At 45.3% G+C, this 25,973-nt stretch overlaps 3 protein-coding genes across 5 annotated transcripts in view; 2 read left to right on the forward strand and 1 right to left on the reverse strand.

The window, feature by feature from the left end:
• The window catches only part of HNF1A (HNF1 homeobox A), a 30,333-nt gene extending 26,399 nt beyond the window's left edge, over positions 1-3,934 (forward strand). For both annotated transcript variants that reach the window (XM_075320633.1, XM_075320641.1), the window contains exon 9: positions 2,582-3,934. In XM_075320633.1, coding sequence (XP_075176748.1) covers positions 2,582-2,709 — 128 coding nt within the window. In that variant the 3' untranslated portion in view covers positions 2,710-3,934. The remainder of the gene's footprint in view (positions 1-2,581) is intronic.
• C1H12orf43 (chromosome 1 C12orf43 homolog) lies at positions 1,869-21,809 on the reverse strand. Its single transcript, XM_075320649.1, has 6 exons — positions 21,693-21,809; positions 9,590-9,650; positions 9,418-9,516; positions 9,263-9,336; positions 6,806-6,896; positions 1,869-3,532 (listed from the first exon to the last, which is right to left on the reverse strand). The coding sequence occupies exons 1-6, from the start codon at positions 21,784-21,786 to the stop codon at positions 3,010-3,012; spliced, it is 942 nt and encodes a 313-aa protein (XP_075176764.1). The 5' UTR covers positions 21,787-21,809; the 3' UTR covers positions 1,869-3,009.
• Positions 21,810-21,844: 35 nt separating this feature from the next.
• The window catches only part of RNF185 (ring finger protein 185), a 36,721-nt gene continuing 32,592 nt past the window's right edge, over positions 21,845-25,973 (forward strand). Inside the window, exon 1 of one of the 2 annotated variants that reach the window (XM_075341752.1) lies at positions 21,845-21,918. The gene's annotated coding sequence lies outside the window, so the exon portion shown is untranslated. The remainder of the gene's footprint in view (positions 21,919-25,973) is intronic. The other variant, XM_075341753.1, reaches the window with a different exon arrangement.

Genomic DNA, 25,973 nt, shown 5'->3' on the forward strand with positions numbered 1-25,973 from the left:
GGGGGAGAGAGAGAGAGAGGGAGGGGGGAGAGAGAGAGAGGAGGGGGGGAGAGAGAGAGAGGGAGGGGGGAGAGAGAGAGAGGGAGGGGGGAGAGAGAGAGAGGGAGGGGGGAGAGAGAGAGAGGGAGGGGGGAGAGAGAGAGAGGAGGTGGAGAGAGAGAGAGGGAGGGGGGAGAGAGAGAGAGGAGGGGGGAGAGAGAGAGAGGGAGGGGGGAGAGAGAGAGAGGGAGGGGGGAGAGAGAGAGAGGGAGGGGGGGGAGAGAGAGAGAGGGAGGGGGGAGAGAGAGAGAGGGAGGGGGGAGAGAGAGAGAGGGGAGGGGGGGAGAGAGAGAGAGAGGGAGGGGGGGAGAGAGAGAGAGAGGGAGGGGGGAGAGAGAGAGAGGGGGAGGGGGAGAGAGAGAGAGAGGGAGGGGGAGAGAGAGAGAGGGAGGGGGAGGGAGGAGAGGAGGGGAGAGAGAGAGAGAGAGAGAGAGGGAGAGAGAGAGAGAGGGGGGAGAGAGAGAGAGGGGGGGGAGAGAGAGAGAGAGGGAGGGGGAGAGAGAGAGAGAGAGAGGGAGGGGGAGAGAGAGAGAGAGAGAGGGAGGGGGAGAGAGAGAGAGAGAGAGAGAGAGGGAGGGGGAGAGAGAGAGAGAGAGAGGGAGGGGGAGAGAGAGAGAGAGAGAGGGAGGGGGAGAGAGAGAGAGAGAGAGAGAGAGGGGGGGGAGAGAGAGAGAGAGAGAGAGAGAGAGAGGGGGGAGAGAGAGAGGGGGAGACAGAGAGAGAGGGAGGGGGAGAGAGAGAGAGGGAGGGGCAGAGAGAGAGAGAGAGAGAGAGAGAGGGGGGTGAGAGAGAGGGAGGGGGGAGAGAGAGAGGGTTGGGGGAGAGAGAGAGGTTGGGGGAGAGAGAGAGGGAGGGGGGAGAGAGAGAGGGAGGGGGAGAGAGAGAGGGAGGGGAGAGAGAGAGGGAGGGGGAGAGAGAGAGGGAGGGGGAGAGAGAGAGGGAGGGGGAGAGAGGGAGGTGGGGAGGGAGGGAGGGGGGGAGAGAGACTGATCACGACAGGCTGGTTTTCTGGGCATGCTCAGTAGAGCAAGCAGGATCCCTGTATCAGCACGCCAGCGTTCACATGCGTTTGTGTGCTGTTTAGTAAGGATCCAGCGATTTGCAGTATTTGGACGCAGCTCAAAAACGCTACAAGTAGTGTTTTTGAAAAAAGTTAAAATGCAAGTCGCTGGATCCTCACTATAACGCACGCAAACGCATGTTAACGCGAGTCCATTGCAAATGCATTGAAATGAAAACGCATTTGCAGTGGATCCGTTTTTGCGTTAAAAAAACGTTCATGACGCATGTTAAAAAAACACGTAGTGTGAAAGCAGCCTTAGGAAAAAAGATGCAACGTGCGCACAACATTTTGGATTTCTCATAAACTTTGCTGGGACAGGACTGCATGAAGCGTATGAACAAAAACTGCACCAATTCTGCAGCAAAAAAACGCAGAAAATCAGCAGCAAAAAAACGCAGTGTGCTCACAGGGCCTTAAAAGCCATTCCTAAACTGTAAGGAGCCAATATGTAAACCCCACGTGAGACTATCTGCTAATGGTTCTCCTCTTTGAGCCAAAATATACAATCGCTTTGTATGCAGTTTACATTCTGAAGGGCCTGAACCATCCTTTTAATACAGGGATGGCCTCATGGGACTATTTTTAAATTGTTTTCTCTTAAGAGGACTTTTTATCTTCAAAAGTTATAACTTATTTAAGAGCACTTACGCATATTTTTTATTTTAAGCGAAATAAGGGGTTAGGATCATGTGGCCAATATGAAACTAATATTTTTTTTTGACTTTTTATATTTTTTGACACAAATAAAACACAACAAAACGTAAAATCATTTCAAGATTTGTTTTATTTACAAAACAAAAACTACAAAAACAAAACCAAAACATTTTTTGAGAACTGAGTATCTAATTAAAAAAAAATAAAAGTTTTGCACTCATCAACATAAACAGACGTGACAATGCAAACAGCCAAATGTACTCGGACGTTCATGCATCCCTACTACAGCATTGTTACTAGTGTTGAGCGAGCACTACCCATGCTCGGTACTCGTTAAGAGCGGTTGGATGCTCGGATGGGCGCGACTTGAGCATTCAAATATAACGGAAGTCAATGGGGGACGCGAACATTTTCCGAGATATCTTCCAGAACAATGCTCGCGTTCCCCATTGACTTCCAATATAGTTAGGTACACGAATCGCACACGTATGAGCATCCAGCTGCTCGTTCTCAGCATGGTAGTGCTCGCTCATCACTAATCGCTACCTGCCAATGCTACCACACCAACATTCCCTGGGTATGACTATGTGAAACAAAAAGACATTGTGTGCAATCAATTTAACCTTGAGAACGTCAATCATATTAGATAAGACAAAGACACCATTGACAAGATTATTCCATCCATACTAATACCACAAATCTCAACTTCTTTTTATAAAAAAATAGTTTACAATATTTAACAAGTTATTGAAAAGCTATGTCATGAATAATAAAAGAAAAATGGAATAATGATCATACTCCTCTTTTTTTCCTTTCTTGGTACAGTGTCTTCAGCGAGCTTGGTACACTACCAGAATTCGAGTACCCCGGAGAGCCACAGCCACCTTCTGTCCCCATCTCACAACACTATAGACAGTTATATGTCCACGCAGATGGCATCTTCCTCGCAGTAAAAGACCTGCAACCATTGCTTTACCTGCCAGTACATACCTTGGACTCATAATAAAGGATGTGCAAGAGTTAAACAGTCATGATCACATATTGGTTGCAAGTGTATGAAGACTATTATCCTCTCCATCTGGATGTCTAGGTCGTGCAGAATGGCTACCGTGTACCTATTCTAGCATACCTGCGGACTGGAAAAATCAGTAACAGCTGAAACCACTGAGGACATTACCACTTCTGATGAACCTGTCTCTATAAAGTTAGATGTGTCTTTATAAGAGGCACAGTATTTGCCGAGATAAGCCACGTCAGTCACATTCATTACAATGTTCCACAACCACCTTCTTTTTCTTATTTTTCGGCCCACCTTGTCTGCCCAATTGCTTCACGTTTTGTTTAGATACAGTCTCTTTATTTAATCCCATTTCCTTCTTTTTCTTCTTAGATCCACCCAATACAGTGTCTGCCTTATTGTTATCACCTAATCCTCTTTTATTCTTTTTAGACTCCATGTAAGATTGTGAAGGAATCGCTTGGTCTTCTGATTGAGTCTCGTCGCTTGTTCTTCTTTGTTTCTTTTTCTTCTTCTTCTTCTTCTTCTTCTTCAACACATTTATTTCACCTTGGGGCTCCGTGTTGTAGTCATCAGTCTCATCAGTGAGTCCTATTTCCTTCTTCGCCTTCTTTTTTTTCTTCTTTTTAGGCTGGTTATTATTGGCTGTATCAATGATCTCCATTGGAATGGTCTGTAACGCACTATTTCTAAGAATATCAAAACCTGACACAGCAGCTTCACTACATCTTCTCTGCTTCTCCTCTTCACTGTCCTCACTAATAGGCAGAGATGAAAAAAAGAAATATAGTGAGAAAATCTAGATGGAAATAAAAAAAATAACCTTCAAGAACAATTCCATATGAAATGGAAGTGGATCTGTCACCAGACTTCACTATACAAACATTTAGCAGAACTTGTTGAGGCTGGTGAACTTACTATGAAAACCCATGCAAAATGGTTGCATACTCTGAATATTAATATGAACAGTCCATTAAGGGCACGTTACACGCTACGATTTATCAAACGATATGTCGTTGGGGTCACGTCGTTAGTGACGCACATCCGGCCTCGTCTGACATATCGTAGCGTGTAACACAAATGAGCAACTGTGAACGAGCAAAAATACTCACCTTATCGTTGCTCGTTGACACGTCGCTCATTTTCAAAAAAAATCGAACGTCCTTGTTCATCGTTCCCGAGGCAGCACACGTCGCTCAGTGTGAGACCCCGGGAACGATGAACTGCGGCCCCCGGCAATGCGGAAGGAAGGAGGTGGGCGGGATGTTTACGTCCCGCTCATCTCCGCCCCTCCGCTTCTATTGGCCGGCCACTGAGTGACGTCGCTGTGACGCCGAACGTCCCTCCCCCTTCCGGAAGTGGATGTTCGCCCACAGCGAGGTCATTTGGAAGGTAAGTACGTGTGACGGGGGATTTACGACTTTGTGCGACACAGGCAAGAAATTGCCCGTGCCTCAAAAATGATGGGGGGCAGGTGCGATCGCACATGCGATCGCACGAGAAATTGAAGCGTGTAAAGCAGCCTTAGGTCCAGCTATGGCTGAATAATCCTTTTAAATTGGATTATACAGGTCAAACATTTATTAAAACAAGTCCTCCATTAAGTTGTTTTTTTTTCCATTAAATCTAATGTAGTGTGTGTATAATCACCTACCGCCACTTTCTCCGGTACCCAGCGCTGTTCTGATCCTCCTTTGAGTGACATCATCGCTTATCAGACTCTCTGGGTCACACTGGGGTCTCGTAACGTAGAAGTGACTTCTACAATGTAAGTCTATGAGCGACAGAACGAGGCTCCATAGGTTTACATTGTAAAAGAGACGTCCGGCTCACGCAAAAAACATTGAGTTGTATAGTCTGAGAATCGGTGATGCCAATGACGTTTACTCCCGGAGAAAGCGGTGATGAGTATATAAAAAAAACAAACACACACACACACACACACACACACACACTTAATGGAAAATAAACTGAACGGAAGGGCTTTTTTTAAATAATATATGCAGTTTGTATTGTGATATCTGGTGACAGATACACTTTAAGACTCATGATAAATCTTGACTGCAATGCGAGATTTTCTCAGGTACTAAAAGAAAATCTTGACGATATTGTTGCTTTTCTTCCTCCACCACTGGACAGGGCAGGGAATAAACTTTTCCTTGGCTTACAGACTCTCCTAGAAGAAATTTGAAGTACACAAGATATACCTAAGATCCCAATAGCAAGAATCATTTCATCGGCTATAATCCCCCTCTAAAAAGACCTCAATCCAGATTTTCTAAATAGATTTTAATGGGTAAATCACTGTGGAAGATGATATGATGTATATACTTTAATATTTATATAGCGTTACACAATGTAAGCTGCACTTTATACAATCTAACAAACCGAACAATAAATAAAATAAGACTTGTCACAGAGATTTTGTAATAACTGGTCTGTTACAATTACACGCATGCATGCTGGATGATCCGTCTTCTGCAAAAAGTAAATACTGTGTTTCCCTGAAAATAAGACAGGGTCTTATATTATATTTGCGCCAAAAGATGGGCTAGGACTTATTTTAAAAGGATGTCGTGAGGACGACTTCCGATCATGGGCAGTGAGCATCTCTGAAGTCGGGTACGCATAGACCCGGCATAAAAGGAGCTCAATGCTGACTGGTACAAAGCCGCAAACCTGCCTGACAGGGTCCCTTTAAGTTGAGAAATATTTTTGTTGTAAATAAATAGTCTTGCCATTTTCGAGAAGCCCAATATTTTCATTGTTTGGTACGTAGAGTTTTATTTCTCATTATGGTGTTTAACAGTTAAATTATTTTAGATCTTGATATATCTGACTTTTATGGACACAGCAAAACCATTTTCTTTTTAAGGGGAAAGGGTTGGGCATTCAAACTTTTTGTATTTTTTTTCAAATTATATATATATATATATATATATATATATATATATATATATATATATATATATATATATATGTATATATATATATATATATATATATATCATAAAAATTATATATATAATAAAAATTATATATATATATATATATATATATATATATATATATATATATATATATATATATATATATATATATATATATATATAATTTTTATTTTTTTTTAACTTCATTTCTTAATCCCCTTAGGGGACTTGAATCTGTAATCATATGACTTATACTTTTATACCACAGTAAAAATCACAGTCTCCTTTGATGCCCAGCCATACGAGCGCCATTATGATCGGCACATAAGTCTCCAGCAGATCCCCGGTTGTTGTAGACATTGAGGAACACCAAGCCCATTGGTCCCATTTCTTTTAAATGCCACTGTCAGAAATAGCAGCATTTAAGTGGTTAACAGCAGTGGGAGAGGGGAGTTCGGCTTCACCAACTGCGGTTAGATGCAAATCCTGGGGGTATAGCACAGCCATTATCTACCAGTAATGATCCAATTCAGTTTCCTAGCTTGCATCAAAGACAAGGGCCCAACGTGAGACGTAGTGATCCATCATATGACAGGAAGGGGTTTTAAAGATCTCACAATGTACTTTCTGGGACACAGCCTGTGCTGGCCACGACAGCCAAGCAGGGCAGACCATTGAATATCAAACATCTGCAGTACCGGAAAAAGATCTACATCGATACTGATGTTTTTGTGAACTATAATGTTGTTTTCACCTACCAGGCTTACTCTTCAAGAGCATAAGGATGCAAGAACTGTTTAAACACTATATACAGCAGTACCCATAAATATACATATATGCAAGATCTTACGGAGGATTCGTTGAATCACGAACATGTTATAAATGCATATATTAGATGTCAATATAAAACAACAGTTTTAATCGCCAAAGCTCACTCAGAAACTAAACAGTTTCACGTCAATCTGAGGTCAAACAGATGAATACAGGCTGCCACATTGTTAATCATAAGAATGTGTAGTAATATGAATGATAAGAATGTGGAATATTGCCATATAGCCGCTTCTGAAATGCAATGAATACTATTTCCAGCCACTAGTATACCTGGTAGAAGATGCCACTCTGCGATTTAAAGTTGTAGAGGGTAATATTTTCCCCGAGTCTCCAGGAACAGATGTAGTTAACAGCCGAAAACCTTAAACATAAAAGTATAAAAAACCAGTAAGTGATGGCACATTTACACAGCACTTTCTTTGATAGATTTGAGCAGTTCCAAGCGAACGTCTCGGGGTCGTATTGATGGTGCACATCCCTATTTGTCACTATGTCTTCAATTTGCATGTAATTTGTCACTAGGGTCCATTACTCTTAGAAAGAGAGCCCCTTCGCATTACACTGACTTCTGATGTTGCTACAGACCCAGGTACATTCCAGCTTAAGATTCCACACCAAAATGAAAAAAATCCAGCATCTGCTTAAAATCAGTCCATAAAACATCCCAATTTATTCCATAGATTAAAACATGAACAAGATTAAAACAAAAGTGGGTAGACAAACACCGGTCTCCGCATTTCAGGCATTAAACGCCATTATTCATGATCGTTTCCTGCTTAGAATCGGATATTATTGACAACTAATCCCCTCTTCTATTAACAGTGGGGACCAAAGTTTATTCTCTTAAAGCAACTTAGACTTTGCATGAAAAAAAATAGGCCGCTACAATAAAATCAACTACCGTATTTTTCGGACTATAAGACGCACTTTTTTCCCCCAAATTTTGGGGGGTGCGCCTTATAGTCCGATGGCTGCGGTGCGGTGGTGGTGGAGCAGGTGAAGGCGGGTGCAGTGGTGGTGGAGCGGGTCACCAGAGGCAGGAGCAAGCTGTAGCAGCGTTACCCTGACCACGTGGGCCCGCTCATTTGTTATGCACGTCCATCATCCCGCCCATCATCTCTCAGCCCTGAAGCTGGTGCTCACAGGTGGGCAGGATGATGGGCGGGGGATGCGCGCATACTAAAGAGCCGACCCGCGTGATCACCCCAGGCAAATATAACTTAGAGTGATCATATGCGGCTGTATTCACTGCCCCCCGTGCACCATCATCAGCGCGGGGGCAGTGAATAAGTACGGTATACTCACCGTTCCCCTGCAGCATCGCGGTGTCCTTCTGTTTGCCAGCCCGCTGATCTGTGCAAAGAGCGGTGAGCACAGCGATGACGTCATCGCTGTATATACAGCTCCACACAAGTCAGCTGGCACACAGACAGGAAGCGAGTGATGCTGCATGGAGTGAGGAGAGGTGAGTCTACAGTGGGAGTCCTCTATCTGTTACCGCAAATCCGACCGCGGCTGAAGTGACCACGAGATCAGCGGTGACTTCACTCAGGTGATGTGCGGTGACAGCTGGAGTCACCGGTGATCCCGGCGGCTCACTTCACTTGTGGCCTGACCCTCACAGAGAGCGGTCGTGTTCTATGGCTGCTCTCTGTGATTGCCAGATGTAGCAGCGCTAGATGCATTGTGGGACATTGTGTGGATTACATCAGACCTGGGTGTGTAGGGGTTAATAAAGTGGTGAAAGAGGGTGTTTTTTTGTCTTTTATTTCAAATAAAGGATTTTTATGTGTTTGTGTTTATTTACTTTCACTTACAGCTTAGTGATGGTGGGGGTGTCTCATAGATGCCTGCCATCACTAAGCTAGGACTTAATGGCAGCTATGGGCTTCTGCCATTAACTCCTTATTACCCCGATTGCCACCGCATCAGGGCAATCGGGATGAGCTGGGAAAAGTCCCAGGACTGTCGCATCTAATGGATGCGGCAATTCTAGGCGGCTGTTGGCTGATATTTTTAGGCTTGAGGGGCTGCCAATAATGTGAGTCTCCCCAGCCTGAGAATACCAGCCCCCAGCTGTGAGACTTTATCTTGGCTGGTTATCTAAATTGGGGGAACTGCAGCGGGTTTTTTTTAAAATTACCCCCATACAGTGTCAGCAGCAGATCCTCGCCCCATAACAGTGTGTCATGACCACATTTTTTGCTTAAAAATTTTATTTTCCTATTTTCCTCCTCTAAAACCAGGGTGCGTTTTATGGTCCGGTGCGTCTTATAGTCCGAAAAATACGGTAGGTGAGGAGCTGGAAGGAATGAATATATATATATATATATATCTGCTTAAATTGGTATGTCTTCTGGCAGGTCTCCTTTAAGTGTAATTAACAAAATAATTACTGATAAGTCAAATTAAAGGGGACATATCACTTGATTCATGCAGCCCAAACCACAGGCAGCATGATTCAGAGCCCGGTTGCCAGGTATATTTTCTCTGAAACGCTCCATCCTTTCAGAGAACATATAATTGCAGGATCCAGTTCCATTCCCAGCCGGCCTCTACCAGCAGAGCTAGAGGTGATTGAAAAATCTTTCCCAAAGTGATCTTATAACTAAACTTTCTCTGAAACGCCATGGATTGGCGCAGGATGAATAAAGTGATAGGTTCCCTTTAAGAATGTGTGACCTGTGTCTAGAGGTAGATATCACGAATGTGTCATTATGTTATTACCTTCATCTTCAGAGTCGGATGTCGCTGTAAACTCCTGATTGAAGCTGTTATTTCCAGGAGTTTCTTTGATGTAGCTGAAGAACACAAGTGAGTTATCAATAACAGTAATAAAGAAGGAATTACAGAGATCCCCGGTACAAAGATCCTCTGCTCACCAGTCCAGCATGGCTGCCAGCTTCTTGGCCACATGTGCGCGGAATTCAGGGGTTGTCTGTAGTTCATTCCAATCATGTTCATGGCTGTCCGGTCGACAACTACAAAACAATGAAGAGTTCAGAGGCTGCGGCAAAGATTCAGAATCCGGTCACGGTCATTTACTATACATACCGTAGGCTTGGAGCAAGAAAAGCAGAATTTTCTACATGTTGTGCTGTTTTTTTCACTGGACCTGTAGTATGATAAATATACAGTTTATGACCGGCAGTACAACTACTAAAGGAGTCCTACAACATGACTTTCTTTTGCATATGGTATATATGTTATATATTTATATAACATACACATACATATATATATACACACACACACACACACACACACACACAAACACACACACATATTATATATATACATACATACACAAAGTACAGACCAAAAGTTTGGACACACCTTCTCATTTCTAGAACAACTGTTAAGAGGAGACTTTGTGCAGCAGGCCTTCATGGTACATTAGCTGCTAGGAAACCACTGCTAAGGACAGGCAACAAGCAGAAGAGACTTGTTTGGGCTAAAGAACACAAGGAATGGACATTACACCAGTGGAAATCTGTGCTTTGGTCTGATGAGTCCAAATTTGAGATCTTTGGATCCAACCACCGTGTCTTTGTAGAAAAGGTGAACGGATGGACTCTACATGCCTGGTTCCCACCGTGAAGCATGGAGGAGGAGGTGTGATGGTGTGGGGGTGCTTTGCTGGTGACACTGTTGGGGATTTATTCAAAATTGAAGGCATACAGAACCAGCATGGCTACCACAGCATCTTGCAGTGGCATGCTATTCAATCCGGTTTGCGTTTAGTTGGACCATCATTTATTTTTGAACAGGACAATGACCCCAAACACACCTCCAGGCTGTGTAAGGGCTATTTGACTAAGAAGGAGAGTGATGGGGTGCTACGCCAGATGACCTGGTCTCCACAGTCACCAGAGCTGAACCCAATCGAGATGGTTTGGTGTGAGCTGGACCGCAGAGTGAAGGCTAAAGGGCCAACAAGTGCTAAGTATCTCTGGGAACTCCTTCAAGACTGTTGGAAAACCATTTCCGGTGACTACCTCCTGAAGCTCATCAAGAGAATGCTAAGAGTGTACAAAGCAGTAATGAAAGCAAAAGGTGGCTACTTTGAAGAACCTAGAATATAAGACATATTTTCAGTTGTTTCACAATTTTTTATTAAGTATTTCATTCCACATGTTTGAATTCATAGTCTTAATGCCTTCAATGCGAATCTCTTTGAATGAGGTGTGTCCAAACTTTTGGTCTGTACTGTGTATATAAAATATATATATATATATATATATATATATATATATATATATATATATACACACACACACACACACACATACATACATACACTAGCTGTATGCTTATTTATTTCCATATAAATGCACCTCCCTTTAAAGAGAACCTGACAGTTCCCCATGACCTCCCACCCAGCATACTGTATATATAGTATATATATATTTTTTTTTTGTTTGTTACTAAATGCCCTGCCTAATGAGCCCTTTATACTGGCTGACATCTAAACATAGCATGGTATGACGTCCCTCCTGTCACCATCACCATGGATTCATCCACTGAAGTCAGACCCGCCCATCAACAGCAACATAGATCTCCCCATTGGCTAGCCCATGAACAGTCCCACTAATGGGGATATCTGAACTTGTGTACGCCCCTAGCCTATATCAGAGACCGCACGGGTTCTCCTGCTCTGTTCGGTGCCATCTTTACTGCGATCAAGAAGAGATTTCACATCTGACTGTGTCTGGCATGAATTCTTTACGCATGCACTTGGTCTACACCAATTAGGCAGTAGGCAACAAGTGATCTCTGGTTAAGAGTTCACCCTAACAGGGACATGTGCAGTGCGTCCCATCGTCTAGTCAAAAGCCTAATCAGCATATCAAAAACAGGGCTTAGAAAGTTTTTTTTTTTTTAAAACATGCGATTAGTAGTAAAAACAACAAGAGACTGGTTAGGCAGGGTATTTAGTCATATACTGTACAAATACTGGTAGGTTGGACGGCATAGGGGATCTGTCAGGTTACACTCAAAGGGAATCTATGACCAGGTTTTTGCTCCCTCATCTGAGAAGCAGCATAATGTACAGAGACCCTGATTCCAGCAATGTGTCACTTACTGGGCAGCTTGTTGTTATTTTTGATAAAAAGCACTGTTTTCTCTGCTGCAGAACTATAAGTTAGTTGAATATGGAGATCTAAATCCCTGCCCACACCTACAAATGACAGCTTTTTACTCATATACAGAAAGTTGTCAATCAGTGGTGTTGGGGGCGGGAGTTACACAGAGTTCATGAATAAAAAAAAACAAAAAAAAAAAACACCAATACCATAACCAGTATAGAAGGCTTAATGCATAGGATACCAGAGAATTAACACCAAAAAACAATGCAAACCAGAATTCAATAACATAACTTTTATTAACCAAAAAAATAATTAAAACCAGTCTAAAAAGAATGGAACAACCCAAGAGACGGATGGTATTAATATGGGGGACCCAGCACCAACCCCGATTTATATAAAGGACCCATCATTATAAGCTGTATAAATTGAATGTGAATCACAGATAATGAAGAAAATGCAACTTAAGTATCACCGAGACCATATATTATCTATACGGCATGAGTTATATATTCACAAGTGTGAGCATTAGTTAATAAAGATCATTATATATTATTGAATTCTGGCTTGTTTTATTTTTTTTGGTGTTAGAGCTGATGAATATGCTGGACTACCTGGCAACAAATCAAGTAGTCCTCTAATGATAATCTCCTGCTGATTAATCAGTGACTTTATTAAAACTATATACTAAAGTAGCCCAGTAAGTGATACATTGCTGGAATCAGAGTCTCTGTCTCTATATTATGCTTCTCTCAAATTAGGTGGCAAAAACCTGGTGACAGATTCCCTTTAAATAAAAATTGATTATAAAGTCATAAAGAACCCAAATTGATACTACCCCCTTCACGACCGTGGGGCATACAGGTACGACCAATTTTTACGTGACTTAACGACCGAAAACATACCCGTACGTTCGAAAAATCGTGGGGGCTGTGCATGCACGATCGCGGTCGGTGACTCCGTTTATCCGACAGCCGAGTCACTGCCCCCGCAGTTTGATTGCCGCAATCAATACCAATCGTGACACTTAGGGGGATTGGGAGAGGGATCGTGCTCCTTCTTACCCTTGATACGGACCCCTGCAATGTAATCGCAAAAACCTGATCGTTGTCATAGTGACCCGAGGTACCTTGACTGCTGGGGGCCTACAGAGAATGTCTGTGAGCATGCCTGCAGCATGATCAGACACACACACTCACTGAACAGCTGCGATGTTCTGCAGTGATCAAGCATTGCAGAACATTGCAGCTGCGATCAGAGCACTGTGGGGTGCTGTCCCATAAAGGAACTTAGTGAAAAAGTAAAAAGAAAAGCTTTTATTAAAGACAGCAAAAATATAAAAAAAAAACAGAAAATAAAGAAAAAAATATTCAATAGTTATATTTGTGTAAAAAATTTAAAATAAAAAAAAAAAGTACACATATTTGGTATTGCCTTGTTTGTAGTAACCCGAGCTATAAAACTGCGACACTAGTTAACCCCCTTCAGCGAACACAGTAAAAAAATAAATAAAAAAAACTCGCAAAAACTATGTCTTTAAACATACGGTTGACAAAACAAGTGGGATAAAGCGCACTCAAAAAGTCATAAAAATAAAAATGGTACTGCTGAAAACGTCATCTTCTCCTGCAAAAAAACAATCCACCGTACAGTTCTGTCAGCCAATAAAAATATAATATTTATAGCTTTCAGAATACAGCAATGCAAAAGCTGTTTGTTTTTTTTCTATAAAATTGTTTTTAATGTGTAAAAGCGGCAAAATGAAAAAAATAAATAAATAAATAAAAACTATATAAATATGGTATCGCTGTGATCGTACCGACCTGAGGAATAAAGCAGTCTTATCACTTTTACGGCACGGTGAACGGCGTAACAAAAAAAACCCCCCAAAAAACCCAAACCTATTCCTGAATTGTTGTTTCTTCTTGATTCTGCCTCACAAAAAGTGAAATAGAAAGCGATTAAAAATGAATATGTGACCAAAAAGGTTTCCAATAAAAAACTCCAACTCATCCTGCAAATAACAAGCCCTCACATAACTCTGTAGTCAGAAAAATAAAAAAAAACACAAAAAAAACTATAGCCTTCAAAATCCGGTGATGCAAAAAACCTTTATTTTGTAAAAAGTGTTTTTTTTTAGTGTAATAGTCGCCAAACCTAAAAAAAAATAAATATAAACCTGGTATCGCTGTAATCGTACTCACCAGAGGAATAAAGTCGCCTAATCACCTTGACAGCGAGGTGAACAGCGTAATAAATAAATAAAGCCAATTCCTCAACTGAAAGGGATTTGTTAATTCTGCCCGTAAAAGATTGCAGTATGGCGCGACTCTTGTTTATCCTGCGCTCCACGCTGAGCGCTTGCACCAGGATTACGTGTAAGGGTATGTGCCCACAATCAGGAATAGCAGTATATTGGATGCATCTTTTCGCTGCGTCCAAACCGCTGTGTTGTGTGGTACAAGCACAGTGGATGGATTGATAGAAATCCCATGCCCTTTTTGCTTCTATTCTCTGCAGTGTGGTTTCCCTAGCTGAAGTATGTCAATTTATGCTGTGGAGACGAGAGTGTCCTCAGCTGGGAAAACAGAGTCTGCTGCCTCATTAGTGAATGGATCTGTTGTGGGTTTCACTTGAATCATGTATTTTGGAGATATAGATGGAAACTCCGATGTAAGTGCTCAACATAGAGCACAGGATAAATGTGAATTGACCCAAACTGTTCTTTACCGAAGTCGCCACCAGACAGCATTCTACTCAACCCACAAAAACATAAGTCCCCACTCAGGTCAGTCATCGGCCAACGGAAATATAGGGGGCTTCCACGTTACTGATAGCACAAAAGCTCTCGAAAAACACTGTGGCTCCCCCCCTCAAAAAAAAAAAAGAAAATCAGTAAAATCTGCGCTTCCAATCCAAATGCCCCCGTCCCTACTGAGCCCCACAATGTGGCTAAACCACAGTTGGCATCCACATTTTTGCCATTGTTGTAGAGAAAAGAGCCCACTAAAATGTACAGAGTGCAGGTTTACAGAAGCACAAAATGGGCACAATGTACGATCACTGCAATGTACGGGCACTCCAATGTACTGGGCACAAGGGCTTATTTGCAATTTTTAATTCAGAAACATTCACTGTGTTTGACACCATGGATGTTTTCCAGAGACTAAATAATCACTGCAACTGTAGATGAATTCCCAGAGGGGTGTAATTTCCAAAATTTGGTCACTTGAGGGGGATTTCTTCTGTTCTGGCACTTAAAGGCTTTGCAAATGAAGTCTGTAAACTATTCTAGGAAAATCTGTGCTCCAAATATCAAATGGCGCACCTTCCCGTCCGAGCACTGTGGTGCAGCCAAACAGTTGATTTCCACCACATATGAAGCATCAGCGTACTCAGGAGAAATTGCACAATACATTTTATGGTACATTTTTCCTGATACCTTTGTGAAAAAAAAGCTACCTGGTTGAAGCAACAATTTTGTGGTGAAATTATTATTTTTTTTTTTTTTATTTTCACGGCTCAACGTTATAAACTTCTGTTAAGCCCCCGGTGGTTCAAGGTGTTAACTAAATATCTAGATAAATTCCTTGTTGGGGTCTAGTTTCCAAAATGGGGTCCCTTGTGGGGGAGCTCTTTTGTTTAGGCACCTCAGGGGCTCTCCAAAAGCGACATGGCATCCGCTAATGAGTCCAGCTAATTTTGCTTTCAAAAATTCGAATGGCACTCCTTCCCTTCCGAGCCCTACCGTGCGCCCAAAGAATTAATTTCCAGCACGAGGTATTGGCGTATCTGGGACAAATTGCACAATATATTTTATGGTGCATTTTTTTCTGATACCCTTGTGAAAATGCAAAATTTTATGGCTAAAGTAACATTTTTGTGTAAAAAAGTAAAATTTTCAATTTTTCCTTCCACATTGCTTTGATTCCTGTAAAGACCCTAAATGGTAATAAACTTATTGGATGTGGTTTTGAGCAGTGTGAGGGGTGCAGGTTTTAGAATGGGGTCACTTTTGGGTATTTTCTGTCACCTAGGCCTCTCAAAGTCGCTTCAAATGTGATGTGATCCCTAAAAATTGGTTTTGTAAATTTTGTTGGAAAAATTAGAAATTGCTGATGAACTTTGAACCCTTCTAACTTCCTAACAAAAAAAAAAATTGTTTCAAAAATTGCGCTGGTGTAAAGTAGACACGTGGGAAATGTTATTTAGTAACTATTTTGTGTGACATAACTCTCGGATTTCTGGGCATAAAATTTCAAAGTTTGAAAATTGCTACATTTTCGCCCAATTTCCAAAACTTTCACAAATAAACGCAAAAATAATTGTCTAAATTTACAACTATCATAAAGTACAATAAGTCACGAAAAAACAATCTCAGAATCACCGGGATCCGTTGAATCGTTCCAGAGTTATAACCCGGCCGCTAAAACATACTTCTGACAGGGCCATATTTTATGATTCTGTCCAGTGTCAGACTGGTCAGAATCATAAAATATGGCCTGGTCAGAAGGATGTTTTAGTGGCCGGGAGTGAAGGGGTTAAAAAACGAAAGCTCAAATTTGTTAATGCTACACCCAAGAGTTTGGACTAGCAGGCACATGAGCTGTAGTCCAGGCGCTGATAATGTTCTGGTGATAAAACCTTAATTTTACATAAATAACAGACCACAGTCTAATAAGTGACACATTGCTGAAATCTTTGTTTCAGCCCCTATCAAGCGCTGCCTTCAGATTACATTGCAAAAAACTGCTGCAGGATTCCCTTTAAATGTATTTTATTGGGATTTTATGTGATATACCAACACAAAGAAGCAAGTATTTAAGTGTAGTGATGAGCGAGCAAGCTCACCTCGACACTGCTCGATACTTGGTGCTCGGATACTCGTTGTACTCAGCCAAGTATCGCAGGTGCTCGGATGTACGGTCCATGAAATAAGAACACAAAGAGCAGTTTTCCATCACTGAATGATGGGAGCCGGTACCCCAGTGTGAGCGACTTGCAGTGTCTGAACGGCTCTGCTGGGGGATAAAAAAATGTTTTTGGATGTAGGGTGTTAAAAATAAAAAAATAAAACCCCACTCTACCGCCCTCCGGAAATGCTCTGTTTATGAATGGCTGTATGAGGGTGAACAGCCGAAATGCCCAATCATTAACTTCCATATTTGTCACGTGAGTTGAGCCCTTTCAGAGCATCTAACCTGCTTGACTCGAGTAACGAGCACCCGAGAATTTTAGTGTTTGCCCATCTCTAAGTGTAAAGGAAATGATACGTTTTCTAAATATTATAAAAATATGAATTGTAAAATTGTGATCTGCATTTGTTATCAGTCCTCTGTAGTCTGATTCATAAAATCCTGAGTGACCAATTGCCTCTAGAACTCAACAAATAAGTAAATTGAGTCCATCAGTGTGTAATTTATGCTCAGTATAACTACAGATGTTCTGTGAAGGCCGCAGAGGTTTGTTTAAGAACATTAGGGATCAAACAAAATTATGAAATCCAAGGAACACACCAGACAGGTCAAGGATAAAGTTGGAGAGAAGAGTAAAGTAACATTAGTGTCATGGGTATTTCACGCTTGACAGACAACCTTTGTGGTGTCTGGCTGTAATAGGTCGCTGCGATTGTCTGCACAAACTGATCCTTGACATTTCATTCTTTCTTCCATGGTGTGAATGGAGTTCTGTATATATATCATCTTGACAGTTCAGCTGCTCTCCCTGTGTCTATATATTTCTCCATTCCCCTTCGGTTTGATGCCAGAGATAAAGTTACTTCTAAGCTGTCCAGATTGCAAGCAGTCGAGTTGAAATCTCCTGTTGGAACTCGTTGATGTGTGTTGCTGTCTTTCTGTCAAAGTCATCATGGAGATAAGTGTCAGTTTTGCATTCCCTTGTTTGTCTCAGTTGTGTGTTCTTTTGGACTTAGAGGGGTTGACTAGCTCATCACACCTGGTCACTATATAGGGCTTATTTCAGGGCCAGCTATGGCCTAGGTATCCTGATCGGTGCATAGCTGTGGAACCCATCTAGGGATGTCAGGGGAGCCAGGGGTCAGCTTTCTCCAGTGGTCTCCATCTTCCCCTTCCATACTGTCAGGGTATCTCTCTTGCGCCCTCCTTTTGGTGTTCCCCCATACAAAGCGTGACAGTTTATTAAATCATCCAAAAATGGAAGGAGTATGGCACAATTGCAAACCTACCAAGACATGGTTGACATCCCAAGCAAGGAGAGTACTTATCAGAGAAGCAGCCAAGAGGCCTATGATAACTCTGGAGGAGATACATAGATCCACAGCTCAGGTGAGACTGTCCATAAGCAATAAGCAGTCCCGTTTGCACCTAACTTTTTGGGCTAAATGCAAAACGTTTATACCTCTCAGTTCTCATTTCAGGTAATTGGGTCTTACAGGACTGGTGGAAAATGGCTCATCTCTCATTGCTTGCTAGTTCAGTCTGATTGCATAATTTTCCTTTGAATTATGTAGCCAGAAGGACTAAAGGTGGTGTCACACACAGCGACGGTGACAACGACGTCGCTGCTACGTCAGCATTTTCTGTGACGTTGCAGCGACGTCCCGTCGCTGTCGCTGTGTGTGACATCCAGCAGCGACCTGGCCCCTGCTGTGAGGTCGCCGCTCGTTGCTGAATGTCCTGCTTCATTTTTGGACGTTGCTCTCCCGCTGTGAAGCACACATCGCTGTGTGTGACCGCGAGAGAGCGACGAACTGAAGTGAGCAGGGAGCCAGCTTCTGGCAGCCTGCGGTAAGCTGTAACCAAGGTAAACATCGGGTAACCAAGGGAAGCCCTTTCCTTGGTTACCCAATATTTACCTTCATTACCAGCGTCCGCCGCTCTCACGCTGCCTGTGCTGCCGGCTCCCTGCACGCCAGAGTACACATCGGGTAAATAAGCAAGGGTTTGCTTATTAACCCGATGTGTACTCTGGCGTGCAGGGAGCCAGCGCTAAGCGGTGTGCGCTGGTAACCAATGTAAATATCGGGTAACCAAGCCCTTGGTTACCCGATATTTACCTTAGTTACCAAGCGCAGCACCGCTTCTACCCGTCGCTGCTGGCTGGGGGCTGGTCACTGGTAATATCTGCCTGTTTGACAGCTCACCAGCGACCATGTAACGACGCAGCAGCGATCCTGATAAGGTCAGGTCGCCCGTCGTGATCGCTGCTGCGTCGCTATGTGTGAACCCAGCATTAGGCAAGCCACATTTACAGACAATAGGGCTCCGATCAGTCTGACATGAGATAATAGCTAACTTCTCTTAATTTAACAAAGAAAGGAACTATACGTCTGTGGCCTAATTAAGAACAGTTCGCCCACCACACAATTGGTCAGACGCCGAGTTGTCACATTCTTTCTTTTAGTCCAATAAAACTGCTGGATCCTGCAAGGGTTGCTGTGGACAGGGCGGCTAGATGTGACTGGCCCCTGATCATCTCAGACCTCTTCTCGAGGACAGCATCAGAGGCTCCTATCTATACACCTCCCCCTGATTTACTCCAATTTACTCCAACAGGTTAGGCAGCTGCACTGCGGACAAACTCTAAAGGGTGGGGGTTCTAAGTTGGACTTCCCCAAATGCCTTAAGATCTATCACCATCCAGTTAAAGGCCACAGTCTGCTTAGGTGTACTCAATATCGTTGGCTCAGAGTAGAGAGATGGGGCTGGGGATGTGGGTCATCCTCGGAAGAGGTGGCAGAAGGATCCGCATCAAGGTGCTGTTTGGCTTGGTTGCAGGTGATGGCTGTGACGAACTAGCTGGAGACACCTTGTCCTAGGTCATTCCCCAAAATTAACAAGCGTGGGTAGGCCGTCCATGAGCCCCACTTGAACCTCTCCCCGGTCAGTCCCGCAGTCCAACTCCACACGCGCCAGAGCGATGTCCGAGTGCTAGCCACCAGCCAGAGAGGTGGTCACTTGGCGGCATGGTAAGGGGTCTTCTGGGGGAACAGTATCTGGACTTACCAGGGTGATGAAAGACCTCATGTCTCAAAGTCCCTGAGCCTGAATGTCACCGACCTTGACAGGGCCATGGAGGTTGGCTGAGGTAGGGAGCCCGGCCATGTATATCACTTCCTCCGCTGCTGGTGTATCCTGGGGTTAGCATCCCTCAAACCCCGATGGCAGGTGTTGACCGCCTGGGCAGGAAGACAGGCTTCAGGCATGGGGATTTGGCTTTGGAAACAATCTTTGTCCATATGTCCAAGGCCCCCGCATGTATAACAGCGTCCCATTGTAAACCTTTGTCCTGCTGGGGGTTTTGCTGGGTAGTGGGATAGTCCTGCCCAAATAGCTGGTAGTAGGCAAACAGGAACTCCCAAAATTGGTTCCAGAACACAAGCCCTCACCTCGATTGAGGCTTCATCGGCTCTGTGTTGAGCAGTGAAGCAGTTCCGTGATTCTTCAGCTGGAACCGTGGATCCTGTGCTGAAATCCTGTAGAATGCCTCTTGAAGGAGTTCTGTGATCCTCCTAGGATGAGGTCATGTAGAATATTTATCTGGTGACAGAAGCGAGACTCCTTTTATACCGCTCAGTTCTCATTTCAAGGAACTAGATCTTACAGGATCATTTGAGCTGTACAGTATACACACTGCTGGATATGCCTGAGCTGTACAGTATACACACTGCTGGGTATGCCTGAGCTGTACAGTATACACACTGCTGGATATGCCTGAGCTGTACAGTATACACACTGCTGGATATGCCTGAGCTGTACAGTATACACACTGCTGGGTATGCCTGAGCTGTACAGTATACACACTGCTGGGTATGCCTGAGCTGTACAGTATACACACTGCTGGGTATGCCTGAGCTGTACAGTATACACACTGCTGGGTATGCCTGAGCTGTACAGTATACACACTGCTGGATATGCCTGAACTGTACAGTATACACACTGCTGGGTATGCCTGAGCTGTACAGTATACACACTGCTGGGTATACCTGAGCTGTACAGTATACACACTGCTGGGTATGCCTGAGCTGTACAGTATACACACTGCTGGGTATGCCTGAGCTGTACAGTATACACACTGCTGGGTAGGCCTGAACTGTACAGTATACACACTGCTGAGTATGCCTGAGCTGTACAGTATACACACTGCTGGGTATGCCTGAGCTGTACAGTATACACACTGCAGGGTATGCCTGAGCTGTACAGTATACACACTGCTGGATATGCCTGAGCTGTACAGTATACACACTGATGGGTAGGCCTGAGCTGTACAGTATACACACTGCTGGGTATGCCTGAGCTGTACAGTATACACACTGCTGGGTAGGCCTGAACTGTACAGTATACACACTGCTGGGTATGCCTGAGCTGTACAGTATACACACTGCTGGGTATGCCTGAGCTGTACAGTATACACACTGCTGGGTATGCCTGAGCTGTACAGTATACACACTGCTGGGTATGCCTGAGCTGTACAGTATACACACTGCTGGGTATGCCTGAGCTGTACAGTATACACACTGCAGGGTATGCCTGAGCTGTACAGTATACACACTGCAGGGTATGCCTGAGCTGTACAGTATACACACTGCTGGGTATGCCTGAGCTGTACAGTATACACACTGCAGGGTATGCCTGAGCTGTACAGTATACACACTGCTGGGTATGCCTGAGCTGTACAGTATACACACTGCTGGGTATGCCTGAGCTGTACAGTATACACACTGCAGGGTATGCCTGAGCTGTACAGTATACACACTGCTGGGTATGCCTGAGCTGTACAGTATACACACTGCTGGGTATGCCTGAGCTGTACAGTATACACACTGCTGGGTATGCCTGAGCTGTACAGTATACACACTGCTGGGTATGCCTGAGCTGTACAGTATACACACTGATGGGTAGGCCTGAGCTGTACAGTATACACACTGCAGGGTATGCCTGAGCTGTACAGTATACACACTGCTGGGTATGCCTGAGCTGTACAGTATACACACTGCTGGGTATGCCTGAGCTGTACAGTATACACACTGATGGGTAGGCCTGAGCTGTATAATCTCAGTGTAGGCCTGTGAATATACAGCGCATTCTCACCAGGCGGTTCCCAGGCCGCCTCTCGGAGCCGCTCCAGGTCCTCCTCACTGCTCTCAGAATCCGCCTCCTGCCGGGTGCTCCTGGGCGCCGCCATCTTGCATCACGTGCTGGCGCCGCACAGCATCTTGGATGTCGTAGTTTCTCGCAGTACCTCGTGACCCGGCAGTGACATCAGAGGCCGGCCTACAGCTGACGCTTGGTGATGGTGGATGTCGGCTTATTGGAGGTGAGCACTGAGAGACTTGTCCGACATATGTCAGCAAACAAAGTGGTATGTAGTGATGTGTCCAGCAGCGTGCCCGGGCTCCTGTGGCGGCCGGTAGTGGGCAGTGTGCCGTCGTTTCCATATGGCACGCTAGTGCACGGCCATGGCTGGGAATACTTAGATCCTGGTCTAATCAGCTTAGTAAGATCCGCTGTCTCCTGCTGCAGTGGCCAGGGCGCTGTGCCAGTGTACTGTAGGAACAGGCAGCGCCTGACCCTCTGTAGAGCCACAAGTCCCATGATAGTCACCGGGGCTCCCAGGTCTTTAGGTGAGGCTGTGACCCCTGGAGTCGCACAATCTCACGTCCTTCCCTCCCAGACCTGGATCTATACGGATCCCTCTCTGGAGGGTAACTGGCATCCTGTGGCCCAGACGTAGTGTGAGCTGTTGGGTCAGAAGTCGCGGCTCGTGACCCAGACGTACCGTCAGCTGTAGGGTCAGATATTGCGTCTCGTGACCCAAACCGTACTGTCAGCTGTAGGGTCAGATATTGCGTCTCGTGACCCAGATGTACCGTCAGCTGTAGGGTCAGATGTCGCGGCTCGTGACCCAGACGTACCGACAGCTGTAGGGTCAGATATTGCGGCTCGTGACCCAGATGTACCGTCAGCTGTAGGGTCAGATGTCGCGGCTCGTGACCCAGACGTACCGACAGCTGTAGGGTCAGATATTGCGTCTCGTGGCTCAGACGTACCGACAGCTGTAGGGTCAGAAGTCGCGGCTCATGACCCAGACGTACTGTCAGCTGTAGGGTCAGATGTCGAGACTTGTGACCCAAACCATACCGTCAGCTTTAGGGTCAGATGTCACGGCTCGTGGCCCAGACATACCATCAGCTGTAGGGTCAGATGTCACGGCTCGTGACCCAGACGTACCGTCAGCTGTAGGGTCAGATGTCGCGACTTGTGACCCAAACCATACTGTCAGCTTTAGGGTCAGATGTCACGGCTCGTGGCCTAGACGTACCGACAGCTGTAGGGTCAGATGTCGCGGCTTGTGGCCCAGATGTAGCGTCAGCTGTAGGGTCAGATGTCGCGGCTCGTGGCCCAGACGTACCGTCAGCTGTAGGGTCAGATGTCATGGCTCATGGCCCAGACGTACCGACAGCTGTAGGGTCAGATGTCATGGCTTGTGGCCCATACGTACCGACAGCTGTAGGGTCAGATGTCGCGGCTTGTGGCCCATACGTACCGACAGCTGTAGGGTCAGATGTCGCGGCTTGTGGCCCAGACGTAGCGTCAGCTGTAGGGTCAGATGTCGCGGCTTGTGGCCCAGACGTAGCGTCAGCTGTAGGGTCAGATGTCATGGCTCGTGGCCCAGACGTACCGACAGCTGTAGGGTCAGATGTCATGGCTCGTGGCCCATACGTACCGACAGCTGTAGGGTCAGATGTCGCGGCTTGTGGTCCAGACGTAGCGTCAGCTGTAGGGTCAGATGTCACGGCTCGTGGCCCAGACGTACCGACAGCTGTAGGGTCAGATATTGCGTCTCGTGGCTCAGACGTACCGACAGCTGTAGGGTCAGAAGTCGCGGCTCGTGACCCAGACGTACCGTCAGCTGTAGGGTCAGATGTCGAGACTTGTGACCCAAACCATACCGTCAGCTTTAGGGTCAGATGTCACGGCTCGTGGCCCAGACATACCATCAGCTGTAGGGTCAGATGTCACGGCTCGTGGCCCAGACATACCGTCAGCTGTAGGGTCAGATGTCACGGCTCGTGACCCAGACGTACCGTCAGCTGTAGGGTCAGATGTCGCGACTTGTGACCCAAACCATACTGTGAGCTTTAGGGTCAGATGTCACGGCTCGTGGCCCAGACGTACCGACAGCTGTAGGGTCAATGTCGCGGCTTGTGGCCCAGATGTAGCGTCAGCTGTAGGGTCAGATGTCGCGGCTTGTGGCCCAGACGTAGCGTCAGCTGTAGGGTCAGATGTCGTGGCTCGTGGCCCAGACGTACCGACAGCTGTAGGGTCAGAAGTCGCGGCTCGTGACTCAGACGTAGCGTCAGCTGTAGGGTCAGATGTCGCGGCTCGTGGCCCAGACGTACCGACAGCTGTAGGGTCAGATATTGCGTCTCGTGGCTCAGACGTACCGACAGCTGTAGGGTCAGATGTCGAGACTTGTGACCCAAACCATACCGTCAGCTTTAGGGTCAGATGTCACGGCTCGTGGCCCAGACATACCATCAGCTGTAGGGTCAGATGTCACGGCTCGTGGCCCAGACATACCGTCAGCTGTAGAGTCAGATGTCACGGCTCGTGACCCAGACATACCGTCAGCTGTAGGGTCAGATGTCACAGCTCGTGGCCCAGACGTACCGTGAGCTGTAGGGTCAGATGTCACGGCTCGTGGCCCAGACGTACCGACAGCTGTAGGGTCAGATGTCATGGCTCGTGGCCCAGACGTACCGACAGCTGTAGGGTCAGATGTCGCGGCTTGTGGCCCATACGTACCGACAGCTGTAGGGTCAGATGTCGCGGCTTGTGGCCCAGACGTAGCGTCAGCTGTAGGGTCAGATGTCGCGGCTCGTGGCCCAGACGTACCATCAGCTGTAGGGTCAGATGTCATGGCTCGTGACTCAGACGTAGCGTCAGCTGTAGGGTCAGATGTCGCGGCTCGTGGCCCAGACGTACCGTCAGCTGTAGGGTCAGATGTCATGGCTCGTGGCCCAGACGTAGCGTCAGCTGTAGGGTCAGATGTCGCGGCTCGTGGCCCATAACCTGCACCTGCCTACATTATAGAGACGAGCTCAATGGTCCCAAACATAGGACGCCCCTGATCTCTCTGGGGTACGAGAGCGTGCACAGTGAGCGTCCTGTAGCCATGGCAACCAATATTACCAGGGGGCAGTGGGCTGAGGGTCTGACCCCACCAGTCTGATATTGGGCATATACTATCCTGCTACACAATGTAACTTCTAGCCATTGAAGCCCATTGGGCATCCAGCTGTCAGGTGCCACCGATCTGCCATTCACCCACTGTTAGGGAGTTGCCTGGGAAATATTTTGGTTGTAAAACCTATTTATGTGGGGACATCTTCCCTTTAGGGCTCGGTCACACTGCGATTCTCTTATGTGAAGCATCAGGCGCCATATGTTAGTGACACTCGGCTCAGACTCTGCTGTGAGCGTGATCAGAGTGTGATTATACTGTTATCTGATTCCCTCACATATACAGCATAGCTGAGGGGGAGAGATTAATGTCTCCATCTACTCCGCTGCCTGTTGTACAGTGTTGGCCAAAAGTATTGGCACCCCTGCAATTCTGTCAGATAATACTCAGTTTCTTCTTGAAAATGATTGCAATCACAAATTCTTTGGTATTATCTTCATTTAATTTGTCTTCAGTGAAAAAAAAAAATTGTCATAAAGCCAAATTGGATATAATTCCACACCAAACATAAAAAAGGGGGTGGACAAAAGTATTGGCACTGTTTGAAAAATCATGTGATGCTTCTCTAATTTGTGTAATTAACAGCACCTGTAACTTACCTGTGGCACCTAACAGGTGTTGGCAATAACTAAATCACACTTGCAGCCAGTTGACATGGATTAAAGTTGACTCAGCCTCTGTCCTGTGTCCTTGTGTGTACATGAACATGGAGAAACATTGAGCATGGAGAAAAGAAAGAAGACCAAAGAACTGTCTGAGGACTTGAGAATCCAAATTGTGAGGAAGCATGAGCAATCTCAAGGCTACAAGTCCATCTCCAAAGACCTGAAAGTTCCTGTGTCTACGGTGCGCAGTGTCATCAAGAAGTTTAAAGCCCATGGCACTGTGGCTAACCTCCCTAGATGTGGAAGGAAAAGAAAAATTGACGAGAGATTTCAACGCAAGATTGTGCGGATGGTCGATAAAGAACCTCGACTAACATCCAAACAAGTTCAAGCTGCCCTGCAGTCCGAGGGTACAACAGTGTCAACCCGTACTATCCATCAGCGTCTGAATGAAAAGGGACTGTATGGTAGGATACCCAGGAAGACCCCACTTCTTACCCCGAGACATAAAAAAGCCAG

The sequence above is a fragment of the Anomaloglossus baeobatrachus genome, chromosome 1, assembly GCF_048569485.1.
Source record: "Anomaloglossus baeobatrachus isolate aAnoBae1 chromosome 1, aAnoBae1.hap1, whole genome shotgun sequence".
Taxonomy (NCBI): domain Eukaryota; kingdom Metazoa; phylum Chordata; class Amphibia; order Anura; family Aromobatidae; genus Anomaloglossus; species Anomaloglossus baeobatrachus.

Excerpts from the sequence above, each read along its gene's own strand:
- C1H12orf43 (XM_075320649.1), bottom strand. The coding sequence starts at position 21,786 with ATGGCGGCGCCCAGGAGCACCCGGCAGGAGGCGGATTCTGAGAGCAGT. Across the intron at positions 9,517-9,589 it reads TTTCTTGCTCCAAGCCTACG|TTGTCGACCGGACAGCCATG; the intron begins GTATGTATAGTA and ends ATTGTTTTGTAG. Across the intron at positions 9,337-9,417 it reads CTGGCAGCCATGCTGGACTG|CTACATCAAAGAAACTCCTG; the intron begins GTGAGCAGAGGA and ends TGTGTTCTTCAG.